The sequence below is a fragment of the Apodemus sylvaticus genome, chromosome 1, assembly GCF_947179515.1.
Source record: "Apodemus sylvaticus chromosome 1, mApoSyl1.1, whole genome shotgun sequence".
NCBI lineage: Eukaryota > Metazoa > Chordata > Mammalia > Rodentia > Muridae > Apodemus > Apodemus sylvaticus.
The window spans coordinates 19,681,866-19,699,534 of NC_067472.1; the positions used below are offsets into that span (position 1 = coordinate 19,681,866).

The window sequence follows — 17,669 nt, forward strand, 5'->3', positions numbered from 1 at the left end:
TTTCAACTTTTTGTGAATGATTCACATTTTTAAGAAATGAAGCTGAATTCAAGGCTAGCTCCATAATAACATCACTGTCTGGCAGCTTCTTACAACTTTCCTTCCTCAATAAATGGAATGAAAAAGAATGGTAGGTAACCCTAGAAATAACTGAGGAATCAGGGCTTGCATTTGAACATCAGTTGGTTATCCTAACCAAGGGAGGGATGATGGAAGACAGCCACCACGCACAGAAAGCAACAGTGAATAACAACTAAGATTAGCTGCACATTTAATGTGCCCAGGGTGCATTTCTCTACCCAGAGTAGCTCACTGAATCCTCATTACAACCTTTTGGGGTAGGTACTAATTCTCCATTTTACAGATGAACAAACTGAGAGCCCCCAAAAAATTCAAATTACCTTGCCCTAGATTACAAAGCTAATGAGCTAGAGGATCTGTGATATTTAAGATAGACACCGAATGAGTAAAATTTTTCTGTAATTACCATAGTTTCCTGCCACCAAAAGAAAACTATCTCATAATCTTCCTCCAAGAGAACTCTAGTATTTGTGAATGAAAGAAAATTCATGGCCAGTCCTACTGTAGTACACTTGAAGAAATCCAATTGAAAGGAACAGAGGGTGGCCACCAGACCACCTCCCAGGTTAGAGAGGATGAGCTAGGCTCTGTTCCTTTCAACACTGGGAAGCCAGTCTTCAGAGGCCCAGGTGCTCTGCCTTGGGTTATGTCAGTAACACCCAGCACCACTCTCTACAATGGGTGTGGCCCTCAGCTGTGACTGCCACTCATCATCACACTTAATTTAGTGACTAAATAGTCTCTGCTCTCCCCTTTACTGATGTAGAACTGAAGCTCGGAGTGTCAGGCTGGAGAGATGGAAGGCTCAGCAGTTAAAAGCTGCTCTTCCAGAGGTTTCAGATTCATTTCCCGGCCCTACATGACAGCTCACAGTCCAGGGGATCCTATCTCTTCCTCTGTCCTCCCGTACACCAGTACACAAACATACATGTAAGCAAAACACCAAACACCCTTACATATAAAGCACTCCAAGGAACAAGTGTCTCTTCCCCCTCAGGCGTCTAATGTTTGCTAGTAAATAGCCTGGGGCAGCTCATAGGTGCCTCGAAGGAGAAGTGATTCCCTCCCTGCCTACTATCAAGAAGGTTGTGGGGATCAAACAGTACACAGAGGTTGGAAAGCACTTTGAAATCTACAAAGTGCTGAGCAGAGCAAGGGATCATTCATCTTACTAATCACAAAGCGTGACACCTGACTCTGCAAGCACTTGCTAACACGACTCCTTTGTGGCTTTCCGATGGGAGTTTGAGAATAATATAATTCAAAGGCTGCGAAGCGTGGGCAACTCCCTTCTTCAAGTCCCTGGCACCTGGGAATCGGGGAGTGGGGAGTTCACTGGGAGAAGGCAGAGAAAGTAGTCACATTTGCATTCTACTGGCGGGTTTTTTTTTTTCTCTTCAGGATCAGGATCTTGGCTGGGATTCCATTGCCTCCAGCGTTGAGCCCTCAAATAGTAGTCCAGGCACATCTATCAAGTACCTACTATGTGCCAAGAGGATGATGGCTGGGCTTTTCTGTCTGTAAAGGTGTGGTCTGGTGCCAGGAAACCAAACAAGGCAGAACCAGCCACAGACAGAGGGAAGCGCTCATCATGGAGCTGTGTAGACCTCAAGGCTGTCAGCCTGGGTGCTTCCGGAAGCTGGACAGGACTACAGCAACACACATGCTCAGTGGACATGGAATTAAGAGTCCAGGCCTTCTCAGGAGGTGGTGACACATGTCTTTAATTCTAGTGTTCAGGAGACAGAGGCAGAGGAATCTCTGAGTTTAAGACAAAACTGGTCTACAGGGCAATTTCAGGACAGCCAGGGCTACACAGTGAAACCCTGTCTTAAAAGACAAAAACAAACAAACGAAAAACCTAGAAACAAAAACCGCAGTGACAATAAACTGTGGTGTCTAGAAGCCCGGGCTCTGAGATCTCAGCTCATCAGCGTTTCAATCCAGCGCTGCAGCAAGCTGTGTGTTCTTGGACAGTAACGCTGTCTCCCTGGGACTGTTTCTTTACCTGTGTAAAGATGATGGTGGCAGCCTGTGGTTACTAGGATTCACCTGGATCCTGCACCTGAAGCTCCTGGAATATGATGTACCCCAGATGCCTGCTAGCTGCATCTCTTGAGTTCTCAAAAATGACCCTGCAGCCTAAGGGCTCACTGTCAGACACAGGCTGCCGCTGACTCCCGGGCATCCAGGCTTAGGCTTTGAGAGTTCCACTCCTCACTCTGGGCTCCTAGGACCTGCCTCTTAGATTAAACAGCAGCAAGTGAGAAGTCATTCCATCACTGTAACCGTACGGACACTGCAGAGGCTCAGGCCCTTTCCTAATGGGCTGTCTTCAGGGCAACAAAAACCAGGGTTGAGGATGGTGCAAGTACACGCACACAAGAGTTCAGTCTCTCTCTCCAGTGCTCTAAGAGCAAGGGAGATGATATCCTTGCAGGAAGAAAGAGATGGGGGGAGGGGAGAGAGGGAGAGACAGAGAGAGAGAGAGAGAGAGAGAGAGAGGGAGAGAGAGAGAGAGAGAGAGCATGATGCATGGCCTTGTGGAGCCAAGCAGTTCACCATATAGCCAAAGCCCTGGGACACACCCTACCTTCCGCCATGAAAACCATAGGTCTACCCCTCTTGTCTGAAAAAGGAGCATAAGACTAGTGGCTGTCTAGGCCTGAGTAAGATGACATTAGGAGTAAGATGGCATTAGGAGCCGGATGAACATCAGAACACTCTATTGTATCTTTCCCAACCACCAGCCACGGAGTTAAAAACCCAGAAGCCAGCCAGATTCTGACCAATAGAGATGTTGGCCTATACCCACCATCAGGATACCCCCTCAGGCTTCAAGTTCCAATCTGCTGCTCTTTCTCTAAACAGAAGAAGCTCTACTGTCTGTTTCCCCGGCTATCTGATGAACCCAATACATGAGAAACCATTAGTGTGGATATTATAAAGATACAGAAGCAAAATAGCAGGACAATTAGGTGTTATTTCTTTTTTTGCAGACACTTTGACGCATGCTACAATATGGATAATTGGTGAAAATACTCTACATAGGCACGGTGCCACAATCCTGTAATCCCAGCACTCAGAAGGCAGAGCAAGGCATTCAATAAATGAATGAGTTCACCGCCAGCCTAAACTACATAGCAAGTTTCAGTCCAGTTGGAGCTACAGAATGAGACCACCCCTAAAAACCAAAGGGGCATAGCTGAGTGGTACAGCACTTGCTTAGCATGTGTAAGGTCCTAGATGTCATCCTTAGTCCCATTAAAAACTAAAGTAGATTTATGTTAGCCGGGGGGTGGGGGCAGGGTGGGGCGGCAGTGCTGGCTTTGTTTTGTTGAGGTGGATCTCAGTGTAGCCCACGCTGGCCTCAGGCTTCCTACACAGCCTAAACTGACCTGGAACTTTTCATTCCCATTCTTCCACTTCCTGAGCAGCCCATCTTAACTAGGCTGCTTGTTAAGGGGAAAGGGAGCACTGATTTCCAGGAAGACGACTGAGCAGGGTTTGAAAGTGGAAACACAGGGCACGATTAACTCAGCATCAGGGCCAAACAGGTGGGAGTCCTTGGCCTGAGGCTTCAGAGGCCTCCCATCACCAGATGCACAGTGACAGGAGAGACCATGGTTTGCTTCTGCTCCATCATTTTCTTCGCCAGTCAGAACTCTCTTCTTTCTGATAGAAAGCTTTTGAGAAGACCTGTTGGGGTCCCCACTCCCACCAAGCAGGTGCTTTATACACACAAGGTGTGACCACAGCAACCAAAGTGACACAGCATTCTCTGTGCTGCCTCAGTCGTTTTAGTGATTCCCATCCAAAAATAGGTTTTAACGATATCTTTTATAGTTTTTCACCTTAAAAAGAGTAACCTTCAGTGATCTAAAAGGGGGGAAAAATCACTGGATATGTCTTTGTAAAAATTCTGTAGCTTTGAATAGAAACCTTCTAAAGTTCACAAAATCTCCTTTTCACCCAGGATCACATTTCAGTCTTACAACCTCTCTGAGAGGTCAACAGAGAGACAGTTTTCCATTATACTAACAGGGAAACTGAGGCTTAAAGAGATCAAGGGGCTTATCCAAAACCACACAAACAACTAGAATGGAGAAAGGAAGAAAAGCTTCCTCTCCAATGTCACATGAAAGCCTGGAAACCATGCAGCCATGAAAAGAATTTATTTAGCTAACATCATCCTCATAACTTCTTGCTGCAGTAAACTAGAGATAGTGTCATATATGTACAAACATATATGTGTACAGCTTATACATACATCTGTACAGAGAGGATCAAGGAAGCATGAAACAAATGACCTGCCCTACAAAACTAGTCATGAACGTAACAGACTAGACTAAATACGCCTCCTTTCTGAATGCACCTGACCTTGACAATTCCGTACTTCTTGACCTCATCGCAATCAATACCTGACAGAGCCCATGCAGTTTTGATGCAAGCTGCACCATAGTTCTGTGAACGAGGTAGGGTGCAGATACACCTTTGTTCTCCTTTTTAATAGCTAGATAAGAAAAAAAGAGGTAAAGAAATCTCTAGGTTTCTTTTCAGCTCTGAAATCCTATGATTCTAAAAATGCTCTATCAAATCGATGGTGAAGAGGCCCGGACTCCACATGGCTTGACTTCCGGCCTCATAGTCTATATGGCCACCTCTTGCCTGCCCTGTGAGTTACAGACTATGAACATAGGGTGAGCCTGAACACATCAAACAGCAGTGCTCCTGCCGGGCTGGGACCTTCACGGTAATGCTGCTCTAAGGAGTGCTCTAGCTTCAATACCTCTGTCTCCAGCCCGGGGCTCCCACTCGGAATCATACCCAGCACTAGCAGGTATATCCACTCCTGGGTAAGGGGCATGCCGGGCCTAGGTTACTCAGGTTGTAGCCCAAGTCCTTTCCTCAGGATTCCTGCTCTAACACAGCCAGGCTCATTTAGATTTCCTACAGATCCAACTATCTCTGATACATGTTAATTCATTCAAGAAAAACTGATTAGGGACCTATACCATGTTAGGCACTGCTGCTGGCACTGAAGACTAAATCTCTGACTACAGAGAGGAAGGTGATCCAGTCAGTATTGGGTGATGCTGTGGAGTATGGAGGAAAACAGAACAGAAAAGGAAAATAGATAATACCAAGAGCAAAGGAAGGGGAATGATTTTCCAGAAGAATGGCCTGGGAGGGCTAAGGAGACACCAAGGGGCTGAGAAGGGCAGTGAAGAGAGCAGATGCCTGAGGACAGTAACTGGGTGCCTTGTAATCCACCAGCAGCAGGCTGAGCAAGCTGGGGAGTCACAGGAGGGCTGAGCAAGGCAGTAACAAAATCGACTTACAGGTCCCACCATCACTTTGGCTGCTGAGATACAAACAGTCTGTGGGAGACAAAGGAGGAGGCAGGAAGGTCAGGTGAGAGGCGACGATGCCTTGCTTGGCCAGGGTCAGAGTGGCACAGAAGGGAGAGTATCGGGTGCAGAATACACAGGCAAAGCCAGCAGGACTTATTGATTAAGTGGATATGGAATTTGAGAGGAGGGAAACTTGAGAGCTTTGGAGGCCTGGACAACTGAAGAATGAAGTCACCAATAACAGAGCCAGAAACAAGATGGAAGGTAGAAGAGGAACAGGGGTTCAGTCTGGCTTGGGTGTGTAAATGTGAGATACCTTCAGGAAGGAGAGGTGCTAGATACACACGAAAATCTTCAAGGCTGTTATTGAAGAGGATGGGCTGATATTATAAACATGGGAGTCACTAGCATATAGAATACATAACTATAAGCAATAAGCATGATCACATGGGTAATCGTGTAATTTTCTTGTATTTATTGTCTGTACCCCCAAGATTGTAAGCTCTGTGTGTCCAAGGACCATGCCAGTCCACGCCCAGCAAGGTGCCTGGTGATCAGGAAATGTTTATGGAGCAAACAGAGGAGCCACTCAGTCACTCCTTTTAAGACTAGCCACAGCCCCACAAGAAGCAGACTCCTTGCACCCACAGAGCCAAGGCCAGCCAGGCTGAAACAGGCCCGGGGCTCTCCCCTCTAGGCCTCAGAGTCCAGAATGTAAGTGATCTGCCTGGCACATCACAGGGTCAGACATTTGGGTTTCAGCCCTGCCACATTCTCACGGGTGGGGCCGGTTCTACCTCTTCCACTTCTCTCTGCCATGGCTGCGGACCCAGCTGCTTTACCCAGTTCTTGAGGGAAGAACTCTCCACAGGACTGAATCCTCGAGTAGTCTTCGAAGCATCCTGGATAGCCAGGATCTAGGAAAAGGGAACCTGAGCCTGCTCGGGGTGCATTCGGAGCAACAATTAAAAAATAAATATAGCTGGGCGGTGGTGGCGCACGCCTTTAATCCCAGCACTTGGGAGGCAGAGGCAGGTGGATTTCTGAGTTCAAGGCCAGCCTGGTCTATAGAGTGAGTTCCAGGACAGCCAGGGCTATACAGAGAAACCCTGTCTTGAAAAACCAAAAATAAATAAATAAATATAAAGAGGGCTACATGGTAAGAAAAATTAAAGACCATGTCTCAAAATTTATTTAAAAATACACTGATTTCTTTGATGTCTGTAGTTGCTACTACCCAAGGAAAACTTAAAATGTCACTAAACAATGAAGAGTACTATAGATGCAGGATATTCCTTTTCTCAATCATTAGCATTCAAATGAGTTCCAAATAGGAACTGCAGCAAATGTGGCTAGAAAATCAGACTTACTGTGAGGGCTCAGAGGCGGCTTAGCAGTTAAGAGTGCTTGCTGCTATTCCAGAGAACCTGAGTTCAGTGCCTAGCACCCACACTGGATGGTTTACAACTGCTGATAACTCTAGCTCTGAAGATGCTACACTCTTCTGGCTTCGGTGGGCACCCACAGACACAAGCACAATACACATAAAATGAAAATAAATCTTAAAGTAATATTTATCTCTACTAAAAAAAAAAAACAATATAATGACAATCAGGCCAGCAAAATGGTAGTGGCTGAAGGATCTTGCTGCCACCACTGAGCACCCGTGTCTGTGACTGCTACAGACTACATGGTAGACAGATTTTCTCAGTCAGGCCAAATGTCCTCTGACTGAGACTCTTTGACCAGGGGCATTGAGTCCGATTCATTTGTCAAATGACTGAGAAGACAGAATTAAGGACAAAGGATACCATTGTGATGTACACTTCAGTCCTATAACTCCAGTCTGGAACAATCACCTTTAGGGAGATGATAACACAGAACTGATGGCCTCCGGTGACTCTGTCCCCTCTGACAAGGTAGAAACACAACTGACAGAGGCCTGCTGAGGCACCCAAGGTCAGAGCCTAGGGCCAGACTTTAGGCCCTTCCTTTCGAATTTCTAGTTGTTTTGTTTTTTGAGACAGGGTCTCATCCCTGGCTGGCGCAAAACTCAGTATGTAGACATAGCTGGCCTCAAACTCAGATTCTTCTGCCTCTGCATCCAGAGTACTAAGATTCAAAATATGTACCACCATGCCCTACCTCTCCTCTCTTTTAAAAAATGATTTGCATGTGTTTTTAAGTGTGCATCGATATACACACACATGTCCCATTCAGGACAAAGGAAAGCAAAAGTTATGGTTCAGTTATGGGGAAGGGTCAGGCACACCCTGAGCCCAGTGCTGGGGTTCAGTTATATACATTATAGGCCAGGAGTCTACCTCTGAGCCACCCCCTAGACATCAGTCTGACACTATGAAACTATGTCCCTGTCAAAAGGTAAGCCACAGATATTACAGGATGCCAATACATGCTGTGAAGTTAAGAGGGATTTCTCCCCATGTACCAAGTCTGTCATCCATCAGAGTAGCCCTTGGCTTTGGACTTTATGAATAAAACTATTCATAGTAGGGTCCACAGAATTAAAAGGACCATTCACTAGCAGGCTAAAAAAAAGTTGAGATACACTTCAGCAAAATGTTTGCATAAAAGATTAAAGCGTCAGGATGAAGTCAGGTTAGCTTTCTACAGTAACGAGTGCTGAAGGCTTCCTCTGTAGGAGCCACTGTGCTCAGTGCTAACTGTGTGCATGCATAGTTGTGTGAGTGTGTGAGTGAGTGAATGAATGAGGGAGGGACAAAAACTGATCAACATACAAGGAAAAGACAGAAGCCAGGTCTGCAGGCTTACAGCAGTGGCTGCTGATAGAGGACTGTGAACTTCAAAGACATGACTAATAATATAGAACAGATAATTGTTAACAAAGTGGCACGGTGGCACTGCTAAGTGTCTGCAGGAGTTCTCAGAAGCAACCTTTCTGCTGGGGATGGGGGCCTGCTGTGCAGGCTGCTTCAAGGGGATATGGATATGAGCTGAGTAGGTGATACACATATATGAAAATGTCAAAAACTAAACCCATCATTTTGTGTGCTGATTAAAAAAAAAATGCATCTGGGCAGTGGAGGCGCACACCTTTAATCCCAGCACTTGAGAGGCAGAGGCAGGCAGATTTCTTAGTTCAAGGCCAGAGTGAGTTCCAGGACAGCCAGGGCTATACAGAGAAACCCTGTCTCAAAAAAATTAAAAACAAACAAACAAACTAACTAATTATTTAAAGGTAGGATGTGGTGGTAGACCCTATAATCGCAGCACTCAAGGCTCGAGAGTTCAAGGCCAGGCTAAGCTACATGGCTACACTAGGTACACAGGGAGTTCTAGGCCAGTCTGTCTGCTTTATATTGCAATGTCCTGCCTGTTTCAAAAGCAAAGAAATGAAGAGAAAGAGGATGATGAATTTGGGATTTGAGGTGTACTCTGAAGACTCTCATAAAGTGGAAATGGTGTATGTAAACATCACTGGCCTTAATGTCAGGGAAGAAGAAGCAATCTGGTTCTAAAAGGACCAGGCCAGGCTTGTACAGTCTTGAAAGTTAAAAGGTATGGTAGATGTAGAAGGAACTGAACATATAACTGCAGTCTGGACACACAGTGGCTTCCAGATGAAGTGCCAGCAGGTATGAGAAGGGCGACTGATGGTGAGCTTGCCCTCCACGAAGCTCACTGCAGCCTTGGGGAAGAGCCAGCTTGAGCCGGCTTGGGAAAGGGCATGTCTATAAGACCCGAGGATGAGGATGGAAGAACTAGCAGGCCTGGGATCAAAGCTGAGGACAAGTCGGCAGAGCACAGGACAGTGGGTAAAGAAGTGCAGAACTTGTATCGGTTGAGCCCCAGGATATCCACAGCACTGATATCTGCCTAGACATGGGGGTCTGGGAATCAGTCTGATAAGTAAGAGTCACAGGTCTTTCTGATGGACAAAGAGTTGTACAACTAAGTTAGCTACCACTGGGAGGGAGTGTGATGAGGAAACCCAGAATGTTAAACTGAGCCGCTGGCTATAGCAGGTGAGGGTGGGCAAGAAAAATCAAAACAGGGAAATCAGAGGATAGAGATGCAATTCTACGAGGCAGAATGCTTCTGTAAACTCCTGACCCTCAACACTAGTAGAAAAAAAAATGATAAAGAAAGGAAGCCAAGATAAGGATAACAGAGATAGAAAGCAGTGCAGAGTTTGAGGTAGGAAAGGGTAGTCAACCATAAAAACATGAGGCAAGATCAAGGATGGATATAAGAAATAAGTATTTGCTGACTTGTCTGCTTGATCAAATGCATGAATGAATGAATGGATGGATGATAATGAATGAACCAAAGTCCTTGGTCAGAAGAAAGATCAGGGTTGCTTCCAAGAGGAATTTGGTTTTACTCCATCCTCCTATAAAAATGTTTCTGCTTGCACAAATATCCTGTCCACACACACACACATCCTTCCCCACTTCCCCTCTGACTCTCCCTATCCTCCTTCCCAGTTTACACAAGCAAAACAACACACCTTCAGTGTCAAAGCAGACAGGAAACTCCAACTAGAGTTTCCACTTCATTAACAACTGCGCTGTGGCTCCTCTTACATAAAGGGGTATGTGGTAACAAGGGGGAAGAGACTGGATTCCAACCCCAGTTGCACTTCTAACTCACTGTGTGACTTAGGGAAAGCTGCTTAACCTCTCTGGATCTGTGTTTTTACATAAAAGAGAGGTAGATCTGGAAATCAGACCAGTGTTGAAGGTCTTTTTGTGTTCCACAGTTTATCATTTGTGTAAATTCCTTGCAATGCCCCCAGAGAACAGAGTACAAGACAGAGAAATGACCCTCAAACGAAGCGCCAGGACAGGACGGATGTACCAAGAAAGTGAGACCGCGCTATTGGAGCTTCGAAGATTGCCAGAGAGCAGATCCCATTCTCATGGCTGAGAGGGATCCCATTCCAAGACCTGAGAACGCTCCTAACAAACAAGAAGGCGACGCTCACCCCGCACCCCACCTTTCCTAGACTCCCAGACAGCCAGGAGGCTCCAAAAAGCCCTGTGGAGAGGTGGGGGTAAAGAAAGATTTCTATTACATGGTCCTGCACTGCTTTTACAAGTCGGATTCCCGCAGACAACGACCTGCAGCCCGATAATGACACAGTGACTCGCTGGAGTGAGTGACTGTGTTCGTCTCGATCGCTCCGACTTCTGGGGACGCAGGCTGCCCACGCCGCGCCCCGGCCGTCCGCCGTCCGGGGGCTGCCAGACCAGCGGCGCACTCGCCTGGCCCCCTCCGCCAGCCTCGTCGCGGTCTGGAAACATTTCCTGCCCCCGCCCCCATCCCCAGCTTCCCGGTGGGAGCGAGTTGACCTCCCAGCCGGGTCAGCGCTCGCAGTTACCCCAACTCGTTTCCCAGACAGCCCGCGCCGGGGAGGGCCCCGTCTGGCTCCGAGAAGCCATGGGGAAACCCAAGCGCCGGGCGCCGAGCGAGGTCGCTCGGGAACCCCAAGGTTCGGGCAAGGCAAGGGCCAACTGGCAGCGCGCCGGGACCCCGTTGCCTTTCCTGGCGTTACCTGCTCGCTTGCGGGGGTGTCCCGGAGCAGCCGGCCTCTCCCGGCGCTGTCTCCCCACGCAGTTGCCCATGCTGACTTCTCAGCCGGTCCCCATGCACCAGAGGCGGCGGTCGGCCGGCTGCTCCACGCTGCTGCCCCGAACCGCCGCGTCCCCGGGTCAACGGCTCCCGCAGCCTGACACCGGGAGCTCTTGGATCTCCCCTGGGGCGCGCTCAGCCCGACGCCGGCTTCACCACAAACTTTGCGGGCCAGGGGAGAGGGAGGTGGCCAGGCCAGGGGGGCCCGCGACAGTGCCTGGCCAGAGACCAGCCCGGCTGGAGGGGCGGAGGGAGGGGGCGGACACCACCGCAGCTACTCCAGGATCACTCGGAGCTCCCAGCTGGGGCCGGCCCCCAGGAGCCTGTCACTCTCCTGCCTAACCCCGCCCCGGCCCGGCCCCGCTCCCTTCCTCCGGCTTGGGGTGCCCGCGCCACGGCCGCCAGCCGCCCCAGGTGCGCATGTGACCGACGGCACCGCCCCACGGGCCGGGCCTGATTTTCTCATTGGCTTCTCCCAGGGTGCGTACCGCCTCTCAGCCCCACCCAGCCAGGTGCCCGCCCTGTCTCCCGAGGAGAGCAGCCGGGAATTAAGCACCCTCAACCGCCCCGGCTGCGTGCCCAGCAGTCACTTCCCCTCCCCGAGCCGCGCCCCGGCCCAGGCCCCGCCCTCTGGGGGGAGGGGCCGTTAGGTCCCTTAGGAACCGCCTGGCCCAGAGCCGGCAGGCACGTGACCTAGGAGTGCCCCGCCCCCGAGGCCTGCGCCCACCTATTGGCCATGGAGGCGCATGCGCAGAGAGACGCATCTAGTGGCCACACCCACTTCCCCTCCTACAGTCTGCTTCGCGTCATGGCTGCCGCCACTTCTCTTGAGGAGGCAGCGGCGCCTATGGGCGCCCTGTGTGGCCTCGTACAAGACTTCGTCATGGGTCAGCAGGAGGGGCCCGCTGACCAGGTGGCTGCAGGTATGTCAAGCAGCGCCGCTAGGCTTCTGCAGGGGTCGGACCGCAGGGAGCGGCCTCAGCACCCGCGCGCGGCGGGAAGGGAGTGAAGGGAGAGGTGATTGTAATTGGTCCTCTGGCCGCTCGGCACCCACTGGGAGCGCTACTGCCCTAACTAGTTGGAGAGTCGCTTGCATCTTCCTTAAAGCTTTCTTTACATTCCGCATCTCGCCGTAATCCATACAGAATCATTAAATTTCTCCGAGAGTAAGAGATTTATTTAAGGCACAGACGAGCCCTGAAGTGGAGCTGGGACTTAGACTCGGGTGTTGGGGTCCAAACCTGGTGCTTGCACCGCAGGACCGCATTGTTTGCGGAGTGTTAACGTGACAAGGTCTGGGTTCCAAGGGTTACACTCCGGCCTCTTGCCATCCTGGAAGTAGCGTGCGCTCCAGCTGTCTGAGTGCTTGTAATTGGATGGAGGAGGGGAGGAGCCGGTTTGGCTCTAGGTCGGTGGGCACGAAGTGTAAATGACTGGTGTCTTTAAAGCTTCACTCGTGTGTCTCAGTAAACTTTTTAAAAAGATTTGCTTGTTTGTTTTATGTATGTGAGTACGCTGTCAGACACCACAGAGGAGGGCATGGAATCTATTACAGATGATTGCTGGGAATTAAACTCAGGACCTCTGAAAGAACAGTCAGTGCTCTTAACTGCTAAGTCCCTAGTAGGCTTTTTGATAAATTAGATTCATGACTTTTTAATGTCTCGGTTTTTTATTCCTTCTTCCCAGAGTTCCAATTTCAGGAATCTCTTAATTCCGAGTTTATCCAGGATTTGAACAAATAAAATTCCAGGGTGCCTCCTTAGAATTCTTTCTGAATGTCAAATGGTAGGCCTTCAGAGTCAGGTTTAAGAAATAGAAGTCAAAATGGATATAGATGCGGGTTTTTCTTTTTTAATTATCTTTGGAAATTCATGGGAGGAGAAGTTTCTTTTGCAAATTGGACAGATTAACTTTTAGAATGTGTGAGAAATGAACTGCTAGAAATATATGCTGGTCCTTAGTAATAGTCCATATTCACGCTGCCATTCTGTTATTTCTGAGCACATAATTTTTTACCCAGTATGAAAAGAATTGGGGACAAAAATACAAATAAGATACTATCTATGGGGGCTGGAGAGGTGGCTCAGCAGGTTAAGAGCACCGACTGCACTTCCAAAGGTCCTAAGTTCGGATCCCAGCACCCACATGGTGGCTCACAACCATCCCTAAAGAGATCTGACGCCCTCTTCTGGTGTCTGAAAACAGCTACAGTGTACTTACATATAATAAATAAATAAATCTTTTTTTAAAAGAAAAGATACTATCTATGGCCACCAAAACATTATAATTAGTGAGAGAGACAACTGTGTTGTAAGAGGTAAGTATATGGTTCAGAAGCATCAAGGGTCAAAATGTCTGCTTTTGGCTGGGCTTGGTAGTGCATTCCTTTAGTTCTAGGATTTGACAGGTGGGTGGCAAGTTTGCTAGTGAGTTCTAAGACAGCCCCACCTACAGTGTGAGCCCCTATCTAAAATAAAATAAAATAGCCCTGATACTTGCTTAAGCTTATAACATTTTACAACTTTATCAAATATAGTCTGTTATGGGGTATTATCAATGCCATTTTCCCCCAGTATTGTACTATGAAGATTTCCTAGCATTTAACAAAAATCTAAAGAATTTTAATTAATTTTTTTTATCTGTTTGTTTATTGACTCTTAAGACAGGCCCGCTCTGTAGCTTTGGCTATCCTGGAACTCACTCTATAGGCCAGGCTGACCTTGAACTCAGAGATCCAAATCCCTCTCCCTCTGCCTCCCGAATGCTGGGATAAAAGGTATGCACCACCCCTGCCAGGACTAAAGAATTTTTAAAGATCGTAGACTCACTACTTAGAGCCTATCACCAACATTTTCTCTTTAATTTGAATTATCACAAACCTATCCATTTAAACTGCAGAAATCAATACATTAATCTCTAAGTTCTTTATCGAGCTTATCATTGACTAGTGTTTGCTTTTGGTTTATTTGGGGGTAAAATTTAGATCCAATGAACTATATCAGGAACATTGTTTCAGAGGCATATATATACTTAATCTCACCCCATACAAAGATAGATATTACTATATTAATGATATCTGAATTAATTGTTCTTCCACATTTGTACACTCTGGGAACAGTAATTTTGGATTTTATGGATGCATAACACATCTTTAAAAGATAACTTAAATAACTGCCTTCATCTTTTATTTTTTCATAAAATACATCTTTTTATGCCTAAAAAAGATGTTTCTATTACTGTGACTAGACACCATGACCAAAAAGCAAGTTGGGGAAGGAAGGCTTTGTTTGGTTTACATTTCAAGATCACAGTCCATCATTGGAGGAAGACAGGAACTCAAACCTGGAAGCAGGAGCTGCTGCAGAGGCCACAGAAATGTGCTGCTTCCCAGTAAGGCTTGCTTCCCATGGTTTGCTCAGCCTGCTTTCTTAGAAAAGTCAGGACCACCAGCCCAGGGATGGCACCGCCCAGAATGAGATGGGCCCTCCTCCATTGATTATTGCTTCACAGCTGGATCGCCTGGAGGCATTTTCTCAACTGAGGCTTCTTCCTCTATGATGACTCTAGCTTGTGTCCGGTTGACACAAAACTAGCCAGTATGTGTATGTTTTAGAATCTAGCTCTGTAGTGCCCGTGTAAGTGAACCTGTTGTAATTTATTCCTCTTAGCAAGGAAGGTTGGTGCGAAGGAATAGTTGAGTGGGTTGATGGAGTTGGATTATGTATAACCTTGAACTCCAGCAGAAGGAGCTGAATGGCTTGTTATAATAGGTGTTTACCCCTTTAAGCAAGGGCTGTAGAATGAAAGGAAATTTAGGAAGGATTTAATATTCTTAGATCATAGTTTATTGTGAGGCTATGGTAAGTGGACAGTTTTGAACTATCCCCAGAGTACATGCACTTTCTCGGGCCTAAGTCACAGTGTATAATACTGAACACATACATCAGCCTTCGAAGCTGCAGCTCTCTTACAAGTTACAAAAGCAGAAGGAATTCCTTGTGATTACAGAGGAACTGCCAACTTTGTTTGGCACCTGGTGGTTCCTGGTGGAAATTGTTGTCAGCTCCCAAGAACATGCAGGTACGGAAGGAAATGACTGGGAAGCCCAGGAATGAAGGCCTCTCAAGCAGGCACTCAGGATAGCCAGAGCTCTGTCCCAGCCTTTACTCTCACCTGGGACCTCAGGGACCTTTAGTTCCAGGCACCAGCCTTTGTTCTCCATTTCCCAAGTGCTCTCCTTCCTGTTCCCTCCACCAGCTCTATCTAAATCCAAATTAGATTTCCTTGGCTAGACAATGTCTCCAGTGCCAGTAGACTCCCCACCCACTTATGCACTCACAAGCAGATTTGTTTCACAGGTGTGTCTCCAAGTACCCACATCTGACCCTACCATTTCTACCAAGGGTCCCCTGGAACTAGCATGAGTACATACACCATACAACTGTTTAGGGGCCAATGAAGTGGCTCTGTGAGTAAAATTGCTTGATACCCTGAGTTCAATCCTCTGGACACACATGATAGAAAGGGAACAGTTTCTCTGAAGTTGTCCTCTGACCTCCACATACAAAATGTAAAAAGAAAGTTGATGTGACTAGAATTAAGCAAGTAGAATCTATGGGGTTTGAGGCCCAGTTAGTTCTTAAGACTTAAAGGAAATAAAAGCCTACCCTAGATGAACCTAGCATTTTGAGCCTGGGGCTAGGGAAAAGAGGAAGGGACTTTATCCAAAAACAGAAGCAGGGGTATACTCCCTCACCCCAATAATTAGGAATTCTTTCAGTTTAGCCTTCATTATATTTTGCCATGTTTTTGATTGCCTGACAAAACCAATATTCCTGAAATAAAATTATTAAGGAGTAAAGAGTAAGTGATGCATCATCAGAAAGGTTTTTGTTGTTTGGTTTGGTTTTGGGATAGGGCCTCATGTAAGCAGGCTGGCCGAGAACCACTTGTGTCACTGAGGATGAGCTGTACCTCTGATCCAAGGGCCAGGACTATAGGCATGTGCCTTACAGTGCTGGAAACCCGCCTCAAAGCCTACTCCATCTGGCAAGCACTTGCCTGACCGACCGAACTACTTCCTCATCCCCAGAAAAGGCCTTTTTAAAAGCCTGACTGGAGCCCATTCCTGGGGCATTCCCTCTGTCTGCTCATGTGCTTCTGCTGCAGTGCCTCAGCCTGGACCTCCCTGCCTTGGGCTGCCACTCCAGATTCTCAAGAGGCTGAAGTTCCATCAGACAGAGACCTAATTGTTTCTTCTGCATCAGTGACCACATAAATCCTGCTTTTGACCCTTCTCCGTCAAACCCGTGAACTCGCTTGGCTGAAGAAAGCAAAGCTAGGAAGGCTATTGTCACACAGAAAATCCTGCACACTGTAAAAACCTAGGTGTCCTACAAAGGGAAAGGAGCTTATATTTTTCCTTGTGCCAGTAAAACTACCCTTGGGGAAAATAATTCTTTATTTTACCCCAGGAGTACAAAGGTATAATTGATAGCATTTCTGTGTATTTTGGCTATTTTCATTTGGAAAAGCTTGCTATGACTTAAAGTTAGTAGCTCAGGCCCACAGGAGGCTCACATTTATCATCCTGTCTTTCAGGAGACTTTACCAGGAAGAGTGCCATGAGCTATAGAGGCCAGCCTGGGATAAATAGTTGTAGGTCAGCTTGGCCTGGGCTACAGAACAAAATAAACTTAGTAACCCATTTCCATGAACAGAACATATATTCTTTCTATTAACTTTTTTTAGATTACTGTGGGGACACTGAATGGTAGACCCTTTGTTTAAAATGTCTTTCTGGGAGCCGGGCGTGGTGGCACACACCTGTAATCCCAGCACTTGGGAGGCAGAGGCGGGCAGATTCCTGAGTTCCAGGACAGCCAGGGCTACGTAGAGAAACCCTGTCTCGAAAAACCATAAATAAATAAATAAATAAATAAATAAATAAATAAATAAATAAATAAATAAATAAATAAGAAAGCCAGTGGGCAGATGTATGTCGGTCATAAACACTGGGGCCTAACCAAGAGCTCTGTGGAAACACTGTAAGAGTATTATAAGGTGCAGCATGAGTGTTTATCTGGAAAGGAATGTGAAATAAGATGCTGTCTATCCTAAAATGTCTTTCTGCCCCAATAGACAGTGGGTTTGCCTAAGAACTCCCTGTCTAGCTAGGTGTGGAGGCACACTCCTTTAAGCCCAGCCCTTGAGAGGCAGAGGCAGGCAGATCTCTAAGTTCAGAGCCAGCCTGGGCTACACAGTAAGACCCCCCTCTATTTCTGTCTTAAACCCTAACACAGTGTTTGCTTTATAACAGAGCAGTATTGAAGGAAACGAACTTTTTAAGAAGTATATAAGGAACACCAAAGAGGAAGAGAGTGATTCTGCTTCGGGGTAGCTAAGGAAGGCTTCACAAGGATTGACACTAGAGTGTGTAAGTTCTTCAGACCAGGACTGGAAAGGAACATTTCAAACTGAAGGACAAAGACTTCCCATTTCATGTGACTGAGTGAGAGAGAGGACTCCTGAGAAAGGTGTGAATAAAGGGCTCGAGCTACATTGTAAAGGACTTCGGGACGATAAGGAGAAAATGAGGATGGTAAACAATTGTGG

The 17,669-nt window shown here is 47.1% G+C and overlaps 2 protein-coding genes across 6 annotated transcripts in view; one reads left to right on the forward strand and one right to left on the reverse strand.

Moving 5' to 3' along the window:
* The window catches only part of Ubtd1 (ubiquitin domain containing 1), a 55,778-nt gene extending 44,147 nt beyond the window's left edge, over positions 1-11,631 (reverse strand). Inside the window, exon 1 of the mRNA XM_052185859.1 lies at positions 10,975-11,631. Coding sequence (XP_052041819.1) covers positions 10,975-11,044 — 70 coding nt within the window. The 5' untranslated portion in view covers positions 11,045-11,631. The remainder of the gene's footprint in view (positions 1-10,974) is intronic.
* Mms19 (MMS19 homolog, cytosolic iron-sulfur assembly component) overlaps positions 1-17,669 on the forward strand; it is a 173,363-nt gene that overhangs the window by 125,838 nt on the left and 29,856 nt on the right. For 3 of the 5 annotated variants that reach the window (XR_007978357.1, XM_052185712.1, XM_052185726.1), the window contains exon 1: positions 11,832-11,974. The exons of 1 other annotated variant lie outside the window; for it this stretch is intronic. Coding sequence is in view for 2 of the 4 variants with exons in the window: in XM_052185712.1 (XP_052041672.1) it covers positions 11,860-11,974 (115 nt within the window). In the remaining 2 variants the exon portion in view is untranslated. Of the gene's footprint in view, positions 1-11,831; positions 11,975-17,471; positions 17,491-17,669 lie in introns of those variants that run through there. One more of the 5 variants, XM_052185734.1, reaches the window with a different exon arrangement.